Genomic DNA, 16,396 nt, shown 5'->3' on the forward strand with positions numbered 1-16,396 from the left:
CTGTATATTTATTAGTCCCCTACCGGTGAAACCGGGGGGACTATAGGTTTTGCCTGCGTCCGTCTGTCCGTCCGTCTGTCAGTCCGTCCGGTTAAAGTTTTGGTTAAAGTTTTATAATGGCACACCATTCACTTAATAATGGTATTAGGATGCTGATTCTTTGCGTGGAGGTTCTTTGGGTGTGTGGCATTACTTTTGTACGGTTAAAACGGAAAAAAATATTTTCATTTTTTGGAATTTTTGGCATATTATGAACTTAACTTTTTCTATGTATTCTTCAGGTTAAAGTTTTGGTTAAAGTTTTATAATGGCACACCATTCACTTAGTAATGGTATTAGGATGCTGATTCTTTGCATAGAGGTTCTTTAGGTGTGTGGCATTACTTTTGTACAGTTAAAAAAATGAAAAAAAAATTATTTTCATTTTTTGGATTTTGTTTTCCATATTATGGACTTAACTGTTTTCTCTGTATTCTTAAGGTTAAAGTTTTGTAATGGCTCTCCATTCACTTAATAATGATATTACTACTATGCTGTGCTATGTAGAATCATGGTTATATTTCAATCCAAGGCTGTTATTACACATTTCACTTTAAATTCACTTTAGATTCTTACTCTGTACAGTAGACATACAAAAAGAATACCTGAATATCTTTTAGGGGCAGGAAACATTGTTTATTCAACCCAATAGAGTTGAATTTACACATTGTTTGCAATGAACTTATTTTCATAAAATGATTATGTTTCAGTTTTGGCTAAACTTTTTTACTCAAATTTAGCTAAAGTTTTAACTTGAGAACACTGGTAGGGGACATGTATTGGTTTAGCAATACTCACAGAATGCTTGTTGTTTAAATCAATATATTGTTTTCTATAACATATTGAGTGTATAGTGTTTATGATTGTTAGAAAATCATTTTATATGTTTTACCTGGTGCCATATTTCTATTGTATGTAAGTTCGTAACAAGAATTTATCCTGAAAATTCTGAAAATGAAAAAAAATATACATGTCCTTCAAAAAATAATCATTATCAATTAATATTCTATGATGAAGAGGTACAAGGGGCTCCATTTGGGGAAAGTTCTAGATATGGGGAGTCTCAACCCTCATGGTAATATTCTGATTCCATTGTCCAGAGAAAGGGGTTATGCTGCATTCTTTCATGCGAAATAACACATTTGTTTGTTTAAGATATATACTTTATTTTTGATAATATGTATGACAAATTGATTTATAATACTTCAGTACGAGAACTGCCTTAAGAAGTTTTACAAGTACCACAACATGGAGGTGATGGTTTACCTGGCCAGAGCCTACTACAAGTGTGGCCGCCTCCGCGAGTGTAAGAACATCCTGCTGAAGGTAGGCTTATACCTCACTGACATAAATCAGGCACTCCATGTAACAGTAACTCTCCTTACTGACATATTTCAGGCACACCATGTTTCTCCCAGTGACACTGTACTCTCTATACTGACATATATCAGGCACGCCATGTTTCCCCAGTGACACTGTACTCTCTATACTGACATATATCAGGCACGCCATGTTCTCCCAGTGACACTGTACTCTCTACACTGACATATATCAGGCACGCCATGTTTTCCTCAGTGACATATATCAGGCACACCATGTTTCCCTCAGTGACACTGTACTCTCTATACTGACATATTTCAGACACACCATGTTTCCCCCAGTGACACTGTACTCTCTATACTGACATATATCAGGCACGCCATGTTTCCCTCAGTGACACTGTACTCTCTATACTGACATATTTCAGGCACGCCATGTTTCCCTCAGTGACACTGTACTCTCTATACTGACATATTTCAGGCACGCCATGTTTCCCCCAGTGACACTGTACTCTCTATACTGACATATATCAGGCACGCCATGTTTCCCCAGTGACACTGTACTCTCTACACTGACATATTTCAGGCACGCCATGTTTCCCCAGTGACACTTTCCTCTCTACACTGACATATTTCAGACACACCATGTTTCCCACAGTGACACTGTACTCTCTATACTGACATATTTCAGACACACCATGTTTCCCTAGTGACACTGTACTCTCTATACTGACATATTTCAGGCACATCATGTTTCCCCTAGTGACACTTTCCTCTCTACACTGACATATTTCAGGCACGCCATGTTTCCCTCAGTGACACTTTCCTCTCTATACTGACATATTTCAGGCATGCCATGTTTCCCCCAGTGACACTGTACTCTCTATACTGACATATTTCAGGCACGCCATGTTTCCCCAGTGACACTTTCCTCTTTATACTGACATATTTCAGGCACGCCATGTTTCCCCCAGTGACACTGTACTGTTGTACAACATTGCCCTGGTTCAACAGAAGTTAGCCACATCCATCTTGAAAGATGAGAAGAGTAGCTTGAAAACAGTCCTGTGTGCTGTGCGAGATCTGGAACTTGCCCATAAGTAAGTTATTCAATCATTTATGAAGGGCTGTGAATTGTATGTGCAAATATACTTTCATGATTTGCAAACTAAAAATTATATGTAATACTAGTACTGCAATCATTAAGATTTTTGCCTTAGAGTACATTGTCCAGACACAACTAGCCAATCATAATAATTAGGTAATGTGCCAGATGTCTTTCTCTGCCTCAAATGAGATCAATTTATCTCACATCTAACAACCACGGAATCACCCTTTGTAGTATGTGAGAATTTTTATGTCACCTGAGATGAAATATCAAAAACAACCAACAAATCCTGTCAGTGGCATGGTATACACTAGACTTATTTTCACACCAGTGACAGAAACAATTAACTGATCTTTTCCCTCAGTACTGTGTCAACATACAACTAGCCAGTCCTGTTGGCTTCTTCCAAAAATATTTTCATCATCAACATATACTGCCAATCCTTTATGAAGATGTTTTCATCAGAGTATTAGACACGGTCGTTTATTCATTTGACCTTCAGTTATAATGTTGTACTGTTGCTATTTCTAAATTCCTACAGTGCCAAAATGTTCTTTTGTTCAACTTTTATTAAAAGTTGTCCTATTGGGTGATGTACATTGTTTGACTATTTCCTCCCGCAGGTACTTTTGCTACCTCAGTCAGCATGGCGACCGGATGAAGTTTGATCCAGCTCAAGCTGAGGCAGAAGCCAGGTATAAATATATAACATAGCCAATAATAATCACTTTTGTTATACCTGCTCTGAAAAATGGGGTATAAAGGTTCTTCAGGTTTTTGTTTCGCATGCGACAGAGTTGTGTGGCGAGACATAGGCATTACTTGTCTGGCAGCGACAGCGATAGTGTTGTCAACATTTCACTGTAAGGTTTTTGGTTTAGATCTGTTGCTCAAAAGTATCAATATTTTTTCAACCAAACCTGGAATAAAGGTGCATTTTACAGTGCAACTTCCCAAAATTGATCCTTCTCAAAACCGATCACCTATTGATACCCAATTGAAATAGCAATGTACAGGCCTAGGATTGGTCTTTCTTTATTATAGCAATAAAAACCTGCCAATTCTGATTCCTCTGAATTATGGAATACCAAACTTATTTTGTGTACAGAATTGTTAAAATATTCCCAAAATTACTTCTGTAAACGGGCCTTACCTTAGCGAACTTGCCAAGTGTCCGGCCAACCGACCATAAAATCAACACCTGTGTTGATTATTATTGTTTGCTTTGTCTTGGGGTATATGTGTATAGTAAGTAAGTTTAACACCTACAAATAGAGGAGAATTATGGTTTGTGTAGTTATCAAAGCAGTCAAGATGAAACCAAATCATTATGCATCATTGAAGCGGTACAGTATGCTTACCATCAGAAAAACAAGTAGAGCTAGAAAGCTGGAGGTTCGCATCTCATTTGCCTGAGGCCTTGAACAGGTTAATTTTGCAGAGGGCAAATATGCATTTGATAAGGAAGCTAATAGTAGATCAGGTTTCATTTTAAAATGCAATATTGATATCCTGAATTAGGTCCGTAGGAACTGGCTAATGTTTAAAATCATAGTTCTTTTTTCTTTTTGTAAAACCATTCTAGTTTGGAATAAAATAAATACCCCTTATTGTGCCCCATAACCACAGAAGTGTAGCGACAGGCCTGATGCAGGTCAGTGCCCATGACAGCATTGTGAAGAATGTAATTATGGTATATGTTAACAATCAGTATTAGAACTTATTTAATTAGATTAATTTTTATGAATTCTGCATTGTATGTGTTCATTAACCTCTATAATATTAACACTGCTTCAAAGATACAAAACATCATCCAATCAGTATTATTCCTGGATCCTGACCAATCAAAAAGGATCCCTTCTCCAAACCAAACCCTCTCTAAACGGCCAAATATTCATGTACCTTGCATGATCGGCTAAGGGAAGTTCCACTGTAGTATGACATCTCAACACATCCTGCAGATAACATCGATTTTATTTTTTGTTTGCTGTATTTTTAGATTAAAAACCTTAGATTTAAAAAAAAAAATGATTTGAAATTTTGTTTGCTTCTCCAATACACTAACAAATTAGCATTATTGGAAAAAAATTTATATAGAAGATTTTTTTTCTCCTCACTTTTCAGAAAGACAGATTTTTGGAGTTAAAATGAAGGTTTTACGAAATTTGATATTTGTTTTGCAATGCATCCCTATTTACACATGTCTATAATGTATATAGGGTGCTTCCATGCTATCAAGTGGGGGGTATTTTGGTATTTTAATTTAAGCCTATACTTGTTGGCCAAATGGACTAAGATAATTATCAAACCAGTGTTGAAACTTTGTGTTTATTTTGGGGTTGAGTTTGATGTTAGAAGTACACCATTATCAAACCTGGAATATGCTTATATCTATCCATGGCTATCCTAACACACATTCCAGATTCAAGATTTTATACAATGTTCAAATTATTCGTCTAGCTGGAGGGTGAGCTCAATTTAATATCTACGCTATATATGCAGGCATTCAGCAGTGAAAATCCCCCCTCTCAATTAAGATGTTAAACCCTTACAGAAATAATCACATCTACTGCAATAAAGACTGATCAGAATCAAGTACACATACCTGGTATTCAACCGTTTTCATTTATGTACCTAATTGTGTTTAACTAGAGCCCTGTTGTCTCGACTGCTGAACACTTAAATCCTTTAAGTCATTGTAACCTATTAAATGTTTCAGACAATGTTCCGATTTACTCAGTCAAGCTCAATACCATGTAGCAAGAGCACGCAAGATTGACGAAGCAGAACGTGAAATGAGGAAACGACACGAGGAAGAAAGAGAGGCTATCAGAGAGAAGCATAGACAAGATGAGGTAACACTAACCAGGCACTTTACCCTGCTTGCTTGGGTAAAAAGTGACCTGTCTTCTGTATGTTGTTTGATGAGGTAGCCACCAACTACTACAAGAAAATCTAGCTTTAAATGACCCTGGTTATTGATATGGCGATTGTTCAGATGAACAACACATTTGGCTTATAGCATGCTGGCTTGAAGGGCTCTCAAGATTGTTGAAATGAATGACTTTGACCATCATTCAAAGTCACGGGGGTCAAATATGTTAAAATAATTTAAACATCTTCTCCTGAAGAACCAACACACTTAAAAACTTGATATTTGACATGTAGCATGCTTGGGTGAATGACATTGATCTCAAATTCAAGGTCACAGGGATCAAATATGCCAAAATATATCAAACCTCAGGTGACCATTGGCCCATGGGCTTCTTGTTGTTTAAGTGAGTGATCTGTTTTAGTTAAAACAATGCTAATTGAGGATATTCAAATTACCAGGAAGAGAAACAAAAGGTCAGGGTGGAGAAAGGTCGGCGCATGATGGAGGAGCGAGCCAAGATTGTGGAGAAGGCCAAAAAGATTGCACTGGAACCAGAGGTGGAGGATAAACCTCGTAAAAGTGTGGGCAGGGTAAGTGTGATAGTAGTGGAAACAACAGGGTATGTTAATGTTGGAGAACGGTTAGAGGGGGACAATAGAGGTAGAGGGTAAGTAAACGATTAGAGGGGGACATTAGGGGTAAAGAGTAAGTGAACGATTAGAGGGGGACATTAGGGGTAAAGAGTAAGTGAACGATTAGAGGGGGACATTAGGGGTAAAGGGTAAGTGAACGATTAGAGGGGACATTAGGGGTAAAGGGTAACGGAACTGTTAGTGGGGGACATCAGGGGTAAAGTGTAAGTGAGCGGTTAGTGGGGGACATCAGGGATAAAGGGTAAGTGAGCGGTTAGTGGGGGACATTAGGGGTAAAGGGTAAGTGAATGGTTGGAGGGGACATTAGGGGTAAAGGGTAAGTGAGCGGTTAGTGGGGGACATTAGGGGTAAAGGGTTAGGGAACGGTTAGAGGGGGACATTAGGGGTAAAGGGTAAGTGAACGATTAGAGGGGACATTAGGGGTAAAGGGTAAGTGAACGGTTAAAGGGGGGACATTAGGGGTAAAGGGTAAGTGAACGGTTAGAGGGGGACATTAGGGGTAAAGGGTAACGGAACGGTTAGAGGGGGACATTAGGGGTAACGGAACGGTTAGAGGGGGACATTAGGGGTAAAGGGTAACGGAACGGTTAGAGGGGGACATTAGGGGAAAAGGGTAAGTGAGCGGTTAGTGGGGGACATCAGGGGTAAAGGGTAATGGAACGATTAGAGGGGGACATTAGGGGTAAAGGGTAATGGAACGGTTAGAGGGGGCATTAGGGGTAAAGGGTAATGGAACGGTTAGAGGGGGACATTAGGGGTAAAGGGTAATGGAACGGTTAGAGGGGGACATTAGGGGTAAAGGGTAATGGAACGGTTAGAGGGGGACATTAGGGGTAAAGGGTAACGGAACGGTTAGAGGGGACATTAGGGGTAAAGGGTAAGTGAATGGTTAGAGGGGACATTAGGGGTAAAGGGTAAGTGAATGGTTAGAGGGGACATTAGGGGTAAAGGGTAACGGAACGGTTAAAGGGGGATATTAGGGATAAAGGGTAAGTGAACGGTTAGAGGGGACATTAGGGGTAAAGGGTAAGTGAACGGTTAGAGGGGGACATAAGGGGTAAAGGGTAAGTGAACGATTAGAGGGGGACATTAGGGGTAAAGGGTAAGTGAATGGTTAAAGGGGGGACATTAGGGGTAAAGGGTAAGTGAACGGTTAGAGGGGGACATTAGGGGTAAAGGGTAACGGAACGGTTAGAGGGGGACATTAGGGGTAACGGAACGGTTAGAGGGGACATTAGGGGTAAAGGGTAACGGAACGGTTAGAGGGGGACATTAGGGGAAAAGGGTAATGGAACGATTAGAGGGGGACATTAGGGGTAAAGGGTAATGGAACGGTTAGAGGGGGACATTAGGGGTAAAGGGTAAGTGAGCGGTTAGTGGGGGACATCAGGGGTAAAGGGTAATGGAACGATTAGAGGGGGACATTAGGGGTAAAGGGTAAGTGAACGGTTAGTGGGGGACATCAGGGGTAAAGGGTTAGGGAACGGTTAGTGGGGGACATCAGGGATAAAGGGTAAGTGAGCGGTTAGTGGGGGACATCAGGGGTAAAGGGTTAGGGAACGGTTAGAGGGGTACATTAGGGGTAAAGGGTAACCGAACGGTTAGATGGGACATTAGGGGTAAAGGGTAAGTGAATGGTTAGAGGGGACATTAGGGGTAAAGGGTAATGGAACGGTTAGAGGGGGACATTAGGGGTAAAGGGTAATGGAACGGTTAGAGGGGGACATTAGGGGTAAAGGGTAATGGAACGGTTAGAGGGGGACATTAGGGGTAAAGGGTAACGGAACGGTTAGAGGGGACATTAGGGGTAAAGGGTAAGTGAATGGTTAGAGGGGACATTAGGGGTAAAGGGTAAGTGAATGGTTAGAGGGGACATTAGGGGTAAAGGGTAACGGAACGGTTAAAGGGGGATATTAGGGGTAAAGGGTAAGTGAACGGTTAGAGGGGGACATTAGGGGTAAAGGGTAAGTGAACGGTTAGAGGGGGACATTAGGGGTAAGGTAAGTGAACGGTTAGGAGGGGACATTAGGGGTAAAGGGTAAGTGAACGGTTAGAGGGGGACATAAGGGGTAAAGGGTAAGTGAACGATTAGAGGAGGACATTAGGGGTAAAGGGTAAGTGAATGGTTAGAGGGGACATTAGGGGTAAAGGGTAAGAGAACGATTAGAGGGGGACATTAGGGGTAAAGGGTAATGGAATGGTTAGAGGGGGACATTAGGGTAAAGGGTAAGTGAACGGTTAGAGGGGGACATTAGGGGTAAAGGGTAACGGAACGGTTAGAGGGGGACATTAGGGGTAAAGGGTAACGGAACGGTTAGAGGGGGACATTAGGGGTAAAGGGTAACGGAACGGTTAGAGAGAGGACATTAGGGGTAAAGGGTAAGGGAACGGTTAGAGGGGACATTAGGGGTAAAGGGTAACGGAATGGTTAGAGGGGGACATTAGGGGTAAAGGGTAAGTGAATGATTAGAGGGGGACATTAGGGGTAAAGGGTAATGGAATGGTTAGAGGGGGACATTAGGGGTAAAGGGTAACGGAATGGTTAGAGGGGGACATTAGGGGTAAAGGGTAACGGAATGGTTAGAGGGGGACATTAGGGGTAAAGGGTAAGTGAATGGTTAGAGGGGGACATTAGGGGTAAAGGGTAACGGAACGGTTAGAGGGGGACATTAGGGGAAACGGAACGGTTAGAGGGGGACATTAGGGGTAAAGGGTAACGGAACGGTTAGAGGGGGACATTAGGGGTAAAGGGTAAGGGAACGGTTAGAGAGAGGACATTAGGGGTAAAGGGTAAGTGAATGGTTAGAGGGGACATTAGGGGTAAAGGGTAAGGGAACGGTTAGAGGGGACATTAGGGGTAAAGGGTAAGTGATTGATTAGAGGGGGACATTAGGGGTAAAGGGTAACGGAATGGTTAGAGGGGGACATTAGGGGTAAAGGGTAAGTGAACGATTAGAGGGGGACATTAGGGGTAAAGGGTAAGTGATTGATTAGAGGGGGACATTAGGGGTAAAGGGTAACGGAATGGTTAGAGGGGGACATTAGGGGTAAAGGGTAAGTGAACGATTACAGGGGGACATTAGGGGTAAAGGGTAAGAGAATGGTTAGAGGGGACATTAGGGGTAAAGGGTAAGTGATTGATTAGAGGGGGACATTAGGGGTAAAGGGTAAGTGAACGATTAGAGGGGGACATTAGGGGTAAAGGGTAACGGAACGGTTAGAGGGGACATTAGGGGTAAAGGGTAAGTGAACGGTTAGAGGGGGACATAAGGGGTAAAGGGTAAGTGAACGATTAGAGGGGGACATTAGGGGTAAAGGGTAACGGAATGGTTAGAGGGGGACATTAGGGGTAAAGGGTAACGGAATGGTTAGAGGGGGACATTAGGGGTAAAGGGTAACGGAATGGTTAGAGGGGGACATTAGGGGTAAAAGGTAAGTGAACGATTAGAGGGGACATTAGGGGTAAAGGGTAAGTGAATGGTTAGAGGGGGACATTAGGGGTAAAGGGTAAGTGAACGATTAGAGGGGACATTAGGGGTAAAGGGTAAGTGAACGATTAGAGGGGGACATTAGGGGTAAAGGGTAATGGAACGATTAGAGGGGACATTAGGGGTAAAGGGTAAGTGAACGATTAGAGGGGACATTAGGGGTAAAGGGTAAGTGAATGATTAGAGGGGACATTAGGGGTAAAGGGTAAGTGAATGATTAGAGGGGGACATTAGGGGTAAAGGGTAATGGAACGGTTAGAGGGGACATTAGGGGTTAAGGGTAAGTGAACGATTAGAGGGGGACATTAGGGGTAAAGGGTAAGTGAATGGTTAGAGGGGGACATTAGGGGTAAAGGGTAAGTGAACGATTAGAGGGGGAAATTAGGGGTAAAGGGTAAGTGAATGGTTAGAGGGGGACATTAGGGGTAAAGGGTAATGGAACGATTAGAGGGGGACATTAGGGGTAAAGGGTAAGTGAATGGTTAGAGGGGACATTAGGGGTAAAGGGTAAGTGAATGGTTAGAGGGGACATTAGGGGTAAAGGGTAATGGAACGATTAGAGGGGGACATTAGGGGTAAAGGGTAAGTGAATGGTTAGAGGGGACATTAGGGGTAAAGAGTAAGTGAACGGTTAGAGGGGGACATTAGGGGTAAAGGGTAAGTGAATGATTAGAGGGGACATTAGGGGTAAAGGGTAAGTGAATGATTAGAGGGGGGACATTAGGGGTAAAGTGTAACGGAATGGTTAGAGGGGGACATTAGGGGTAAAGGGTAACGGAATGGTTAGAGGGGGACATTAGGGGTAAAGGGTAACGGAACGGTTAGAGGGGGACATTAGGGGTAAGGGTAACGGAATGGTTAGAGGGGGACATTAGGGGTAAAGGGTAAGTGAATGGTTAGAGGGGGACATTAGGGGTAAAGGGTAAGTGAATGGTTAGAGGGGGACATTAGGGGTAAAGGGTAAGTGAACGGTTAGAGGGGGACATTAGGGGTAAAGGGTAAGTGAATGGTTAGAGGGGGACATTAGGGGTAAAGGGTAACGGAACGGTTAGAGGGGGACATTAGGGGTAAAGGGTAAGTGAATGATTAGAGGGGACATTAGGGGTAAAGGGTAACGGAATGGTTAGAGGGGGACATTAGGGGTAAAGGGTAAGTGATTGATTAGAGGGGACATTAGGGGTAAAGGGTAATGGAACGGTTAGAGGGGACATTAGGGGTAAAGGGTAAGTGAATGGTTAGAGGGGGACATTAGGGGTAAAGGGTAAGTGAATGATTAGAGGGGACATTAGGGGTAAAGGGTAAGTGAATGGTTAGAGGGGACATTAGGGGTAAAGGGTAAGTGAATGGTTAGAGGGGGACATTAGGGGTAAAGGGTAAGTGAATGATTAGAGGGGGACATTAGGGGTAAAGGGTAATGGAACGGTTAGAGGCGACATTAGGGGTAAAGGGTAAGTGAATGGTTAGAGGGGGACATTAGGGGTAAAAGGTAAGTGAATGATTAGAGGGGACATTAGGGGTAAAGGGTAAGTGAATGGTTAGAGGGGACATTAGGGGTAAAGGGTAATGGAACGATTAGAGGGGGACATTAGGGGTAAAGGGTAAGTGAATGGTTAGAGGGGGACATTAGGGGTAAAGGGTAAGTGAACGGTTAGAGGGGGACATTAGGGGTAAAGGGTAAGTGAACGGTTAGAGGGGGACATTAGGGGTAAAGGGTAAGTGAATGGTTAGAGGGGACATTAGGGGTAAAGGGTAAGTGAACGGTTAGAGGGGGACATTAGGGGTAAAGGGTAAGTGAATGGTTAGAGGGGGACATTAGGGGTAAAGGTTAGTGAACGATTAGAGGGGGACATTAGGGGTAAAGGGTAAGTGAACGATTAGAGGGGGACATTAGGGGTAAAGGGAACAGTTAGTTGTTAATGCTGGTTACTTTCCTTTTTTGCAGAGGAAGAAGCACAATGATGATGGTGAGATCCTTTCAGAGAGTGGCGACGAAGCACCGAGAAGGAAAAGAAGGAAGAAGTTTGACAGTGGATCTGATGGTGAAGGGGAACGAGAACGGGGCAAGAAAAAACGCAAGAGGGCAACAGGAAAGTAAGTATAGACTAGGGATCTGATGGTGAAGGGGAACGAGAACGGGGCAAGAAAAAACGCAAGAGGGCAACAGGAAAGTAAGTATAGACTAGGGATCTGATGGTGAAGGGGAACGAGAACGAGGCAAGAAAAAACGCAAGAGGGCAACAGGAAAGTAAGTATAGACTAGGGTTCTGATGGTGAAGGGGACAGAGATAGGGGAAGAAACGCAAGATAGCAACAGGAAAGTAAGTAGTAAGTATAGACTAGGGTTCTGATGGTTAAGGGGACAGAGATAGGGGAAAAAGATAGCAACAGGAAAGTAAGTATAGACTAGGGTTCTGATGGTGAAGGGGAACGAGAACGGGGCAAGAAAAAACGCAAGAGGGCAACAGGAAAGTAAGTATAGACTAGGGTTCTGATGGTGAAGGGGACAGAGATAGGGGAAGAAACGCAAGATAGCAACAGGAAAGTAAGTAGTAAGTATAGACTAGGGTTCTGATGGTTAAGGGGACAGAGATAGGGGGAAAAGATAGCAACAGGAAAGTAAGTATAGACTAGGGTTCTGATGGTGAAGGGGACAGAGATAGGGGAAAAGATAGCAACAGAAAATTGAACTCCTTCTTGAAGAACGACAGGGTTTTGTCCATATTTGGTTTAAACCATAGTTGGAAGAATTGTAATTTTACTTAAAATATTAAGATTACTGAAATATTCAGGTGAGTGATGCAGGCCCTCTGTGAGTGATGCAGGCCCTCTTGGCCTCTTGTTTAAAACATTAATCATGATTCAGAGAATTAAAAAATCTTTACATGTTTTCTAAAGACAGAGAAAAGTTTTTGGTTTCTTGAAATGCTAGATTATTTGCTGTGTTTTACTCTTACTTGATGATGTCCATCTTAGAAGCTGGTTAGGGTGATTATTTTATTGAAAAAAAAACCCAAAAACAGAAATGCAAAAGATAACTCATGAATTATGATCAAGACAAATTTATTAAGAAACAACTTTCATGTACAGTAAAATATCTCGAACACTGATCACTCTTATACCTCACTGAAATCAGAGTTAAAATCCAATTCTGAAATTTTGAAAAAGTGCCATGACAATGGTGATGTGTTTTTCCTGTAATGAACATATGAGTATTTAGGTAATAAAATTTGCTTTGTGAATGCACAGAACCATATGACTGATAAGTAGTTCAGAGAAATAGAAACACTACCTATCAGAACATTTCTTTCCAAATGATATACCAGGTAGAGAAAATTTGTAAGAATGTTGACTTTGATGCAGGTCGAGACGAGGTGGCGATGACAGTGATGATGATGATGACCGTCCAGCAAGGAAACGAAAGGGGAGGAAAGAAAAGGTGTCAAAGAAAAAACTGGATGAAGATGGGCTCACAGCAAAACAGCGCCGAAAGGTCGTCTCCAAGGAGATCATATCATCCAGTGAAGGGTCCGACTCTGAAGGAGCAAGGAGACTCAAAATTGATGATCCGTATGTTAATAAGTTTTGTGGTTTTTTATTTGTATTGTGATGGTATATGTTAATTATAAAATATAATATCAAGTCAACTTATACCTGGGTGGGGTAATCCTAACTTTCTCGATCAGCTTTACAGAAACGAATCCATTGTGTGTGCCTCATTGTGTATGTAAACATGGCAGCCATGCTTGGAATTTGTCTCTCGATGTCTAACCTAATTGTTTTTGAAATAGCAAGTCACAATGCATGTGTAGTACTTAATCTGTCATGATATGACAAATAAGTATAATTTTAAACAGATTGAGCAGGTGACAGTCTATACAAAACACAGATTTTATCATAATTATAAAAATAATCATGAAGCAAGTGTACTTTACTGTAGTCCCAGTCATGCCAGTAGACAGATATACATATTAATTCTTCGAAATATATTTTTCTGCAATTTATCTTCTTGTGTGAAAATTAAACAATGAGGAAATGGCTCATATATTTTTGTTTGTCTTCTCAAATTATGCCGTGACTGAACACAATACGTTTTCCAAACCTTAAATGTAACTTAGGATTTTACCTGTCATTTGTAATTCATTGTCAAGATCTGAATTGGAATAAACAACGTATTGAAAATTTTTTATAAAATATTTCAGTCATAGATCATTGATCTGGCTATCCTCTTCAATATTCTAATGCAAGGTGGTGGCCAAAATTTTTTTTTCTGACATAGGGTCTTATCTAATGATAAGCCCAGCCAATCCCACCCCACCCCATCTTTTGCCCATTTTCAGTTCACAAGCCCCCTGAGTTTGTACCCTGTAAAATACACTACATACTTACATCCTCAATCCATTAGTAAGCAGTATTGTTGTATTGTAAGAAATATTAAAGCCATTGACTGGATTATTGGTTTAATTTTTGACATTTCTTCAGTTGCATTTACTCCCTAACTCAAAAAGAATATTTAATTCAAATGGATTAGCTCAGTCTTCATTAAGATTAAAAGAGGAAAAATCAGATGACTTATTTCAAGACAGATGCTTTGATAGTTGTTAGGGTGTTTATTGATTGTGTTTTTTGTTACAGTGGCAGTGACTCCGAGAAAGAGGAAGGTGTCGGAAGGAATCGGCGAATTTTGTCCTCTGCTAGCAGTGGTGATGGTAGCGGTTCAGACAATGAGAGGAATTCTGGTTCGGGCTCGGACAGTGGACGCTCACGCAAGAGTTCACGTTCAGGACGAGGCTCAGGCTCTGGATCCAGTTCAGAGAGAGGTTCACCTCGTAGATCTGGAAGTGAATCTGATAGAGGGAGAAAAAGTGGATCAGACAGTGATTCTGGTGGAGGTCGAAGGTCACTTGCAGGGTCAAAAAGTGGCAGTGAGGCTGGTTCGGCACCAGGGTCACCAGCTGGTTCAGAAAGTGGTGGTGGATCGCCTGCTAAATCTGCCTCGGACAGTGATTGATACAGTACAACCCCAAATTTTTGACTCAGAACATGATCTGTGTACAACTCTGAATACACTACACTGAATTTCATTTCTCATACCTCTGTGGTAATCGTCAAATTACCTGGTGTTTTACAAACCTGTAGTTGGTCAATGTGTGACCAGTACCCAGGTATTGATTTATGGATTAGGTGACTCGATGTGGTAGGACAACTGTTTTGATAATAAGTATCATTTGTTACTTATTGTAATGATTTATACCAATAATAGGATGGAAGGATTAAAATAGATTTGAAAAGGTTAAATATTCAAACTTTAAACTACTCAGCAATGTCTCTTCCAGAAACTAGAATAAATAAAATGTACAAATTATCCGAGATCATTTTAATCATATCGTAACCTGATAATTTATTCTTGCTTGTAACAGCATTTTCATTGGCTTAGAAATATAGGTAGCCAGCCCATAATGTGAAAAAATTATGTCATCGTTTGTAATGCACTTTTAGTTGGTGAATATAGCGGTAAAATAACTTCTATTAAGAGAAAGGAGTCCTCCACCAATTAAAGTAAATTTTCACAGAGATTATGTTAAATAGATCAACCAGAATATTTTTTCTTACGTTTATGGAGCCATTATAGAAAAAACCACTGGAAAGAATTGAGCCAAATCATACCTTGTACTCATTACACTTTCTGCACACTATTTCTCTACCAAGTAATGTGTGTTTAGTATCATGGTACAAATATGTTCAAATTTGTGATACTGCCATCAAAATTAGATCACTCCAAAATAAGTAGCTTTATTTTTGCTGGCAAAAATGAATATTAAACAAACCAAGCTACTTTTGTTCATTGAGATTTATCCTAATATATTTGTGTAAACTTTCTGATTTTTAAAAAATAATGTAGCATTTTTTTTTTATTTCCTCTTTGTACCAGGATTTGGATATGAAGTAAGAGGAGTGTCTCTTGAAAGACAGATGTTATATAAAAATGAAGTATCTTGAATTTAGGAGTGTATGTAGCCCACAGGACAGATCAGCTCGTCAATCTATAGATACTGTCTTGGTGAGATAATCAGTCCCTTAGTTTACAGCATTTTCCTTAAGAAACTTGGAAGACTCACCATCACTATACATGTATATAGGGAATCCAGATCCCAGATTTTGACAGAGTTGTTGCCCTTTATGTATATGAGTACTGCATTCTTGTAAAATTACTGCATATTTGCTGCTTTTAAAACATTTTCATTGTTCTTTCTTTAAATATATGTTCTGACAGACATCCCTCATTTTACTACAGTAAAATAAGATAGAGTAATTGTATTAATGAAATGCTTATTTTTTTGCTTTGGTGTTATCTTAAAAGAATCATGGGCCGAATGGGTGGGAATATTTTTGTTTTACTTTCATTAATTAAGACATTTTTGTCCAAAATGACAAATGGATGAGACAAGTTCTTACAACTTGCGAGCTCTTCTCTATCAATGCAACATATACAATCAAATTTGCATCACATAACACATTACTCGTATACAGAAGTAATTTTACTTAGAAAAAATTAAAAAAAATGCATTTTGTTACTTTCATTGACAAGCAACAGTATCCAGATATGTGAATGAAAAAGCGAAAATGGACATAGATAAGGTATATAGAAATTGGATATTTATGGAAATAAATTTGACTTCCCATCATTCACTTTTCTGATCTTCAGTTTTCATTTTGAATTGGACAGCTTTTCCATGGCATGAATGATGGTCTGTATAATGTTTATGTGAAATGGAGATAAATTCAATATCTTGGTTTTCAGATATTATAATAGCCAATGTAATTATAATTCAACTATTTAATTCATGACTAAAGCAGTTAGGTTAAGTTGAAATCACCACCTTGTTGGAAGAATGTTGATGCCAATATCAAAAGTG

General features: G+C 40.5%; 1 protein-coding gene across 1 annotated transcript in view; it reads left to right on the top strand.

The window, feature by feature from the left end:
* The window catches only part of LOC117335625 (RNA polymerase-associated protein CTR9 homolog), a 56,807-nt gene extending 40,637 nt beyond the window's left edge, over nt 1–16,170 (top strand). The window contains exons 17-24 of the mRNA XM_033895750.1: nt 1,249–1,365; nt 2,313–2,458; nt 3,090–3,161; nt 5,186–5,321; nt 5,800–5,931; nt 11,425–11,573; nt 12,843–13,049; nt 14,115–16,170. Coding sequence (XP_033751641.1) covers nt 1,249–1,365; nt 2,313–2,458; nt 3,090–3,161; nt 5,186–5,321; nt 5,800–5,931; nt 11,425–11,573; nt 12,843–13,049; nt 14,115–14,490 — 1,335 coding nt within the window. The 3' untranslated portion in view covers nt 14,491–16,170. The remainder of the gene's footprint in view (nt 1–1,248; nt 1,366–2,312; nt 2,459–3,089; nt 3,162–5,185; nt 5,322–5,799; nt 5,932–11,424; nt 11,574–12,842; nt 13,050–14,114) is intronic.
* Nucleotides 16,171–16,396: the final 226 nt, after the last annotated feature.

The sequence above is a fragment of the Pecten maximus genome, chromosome 10, assembly GCF_902652985.1.
Source record: "Pecten maximus chromosome 10, xPecMax1.1, whole genome shotgun sequence".
Classification (NCBI taxonomy): Eukaryota; Metazoa; Mollusca; class Bivalvia; order Pectinida; family Pectinidae; genus Pecten; species Pecten maximus.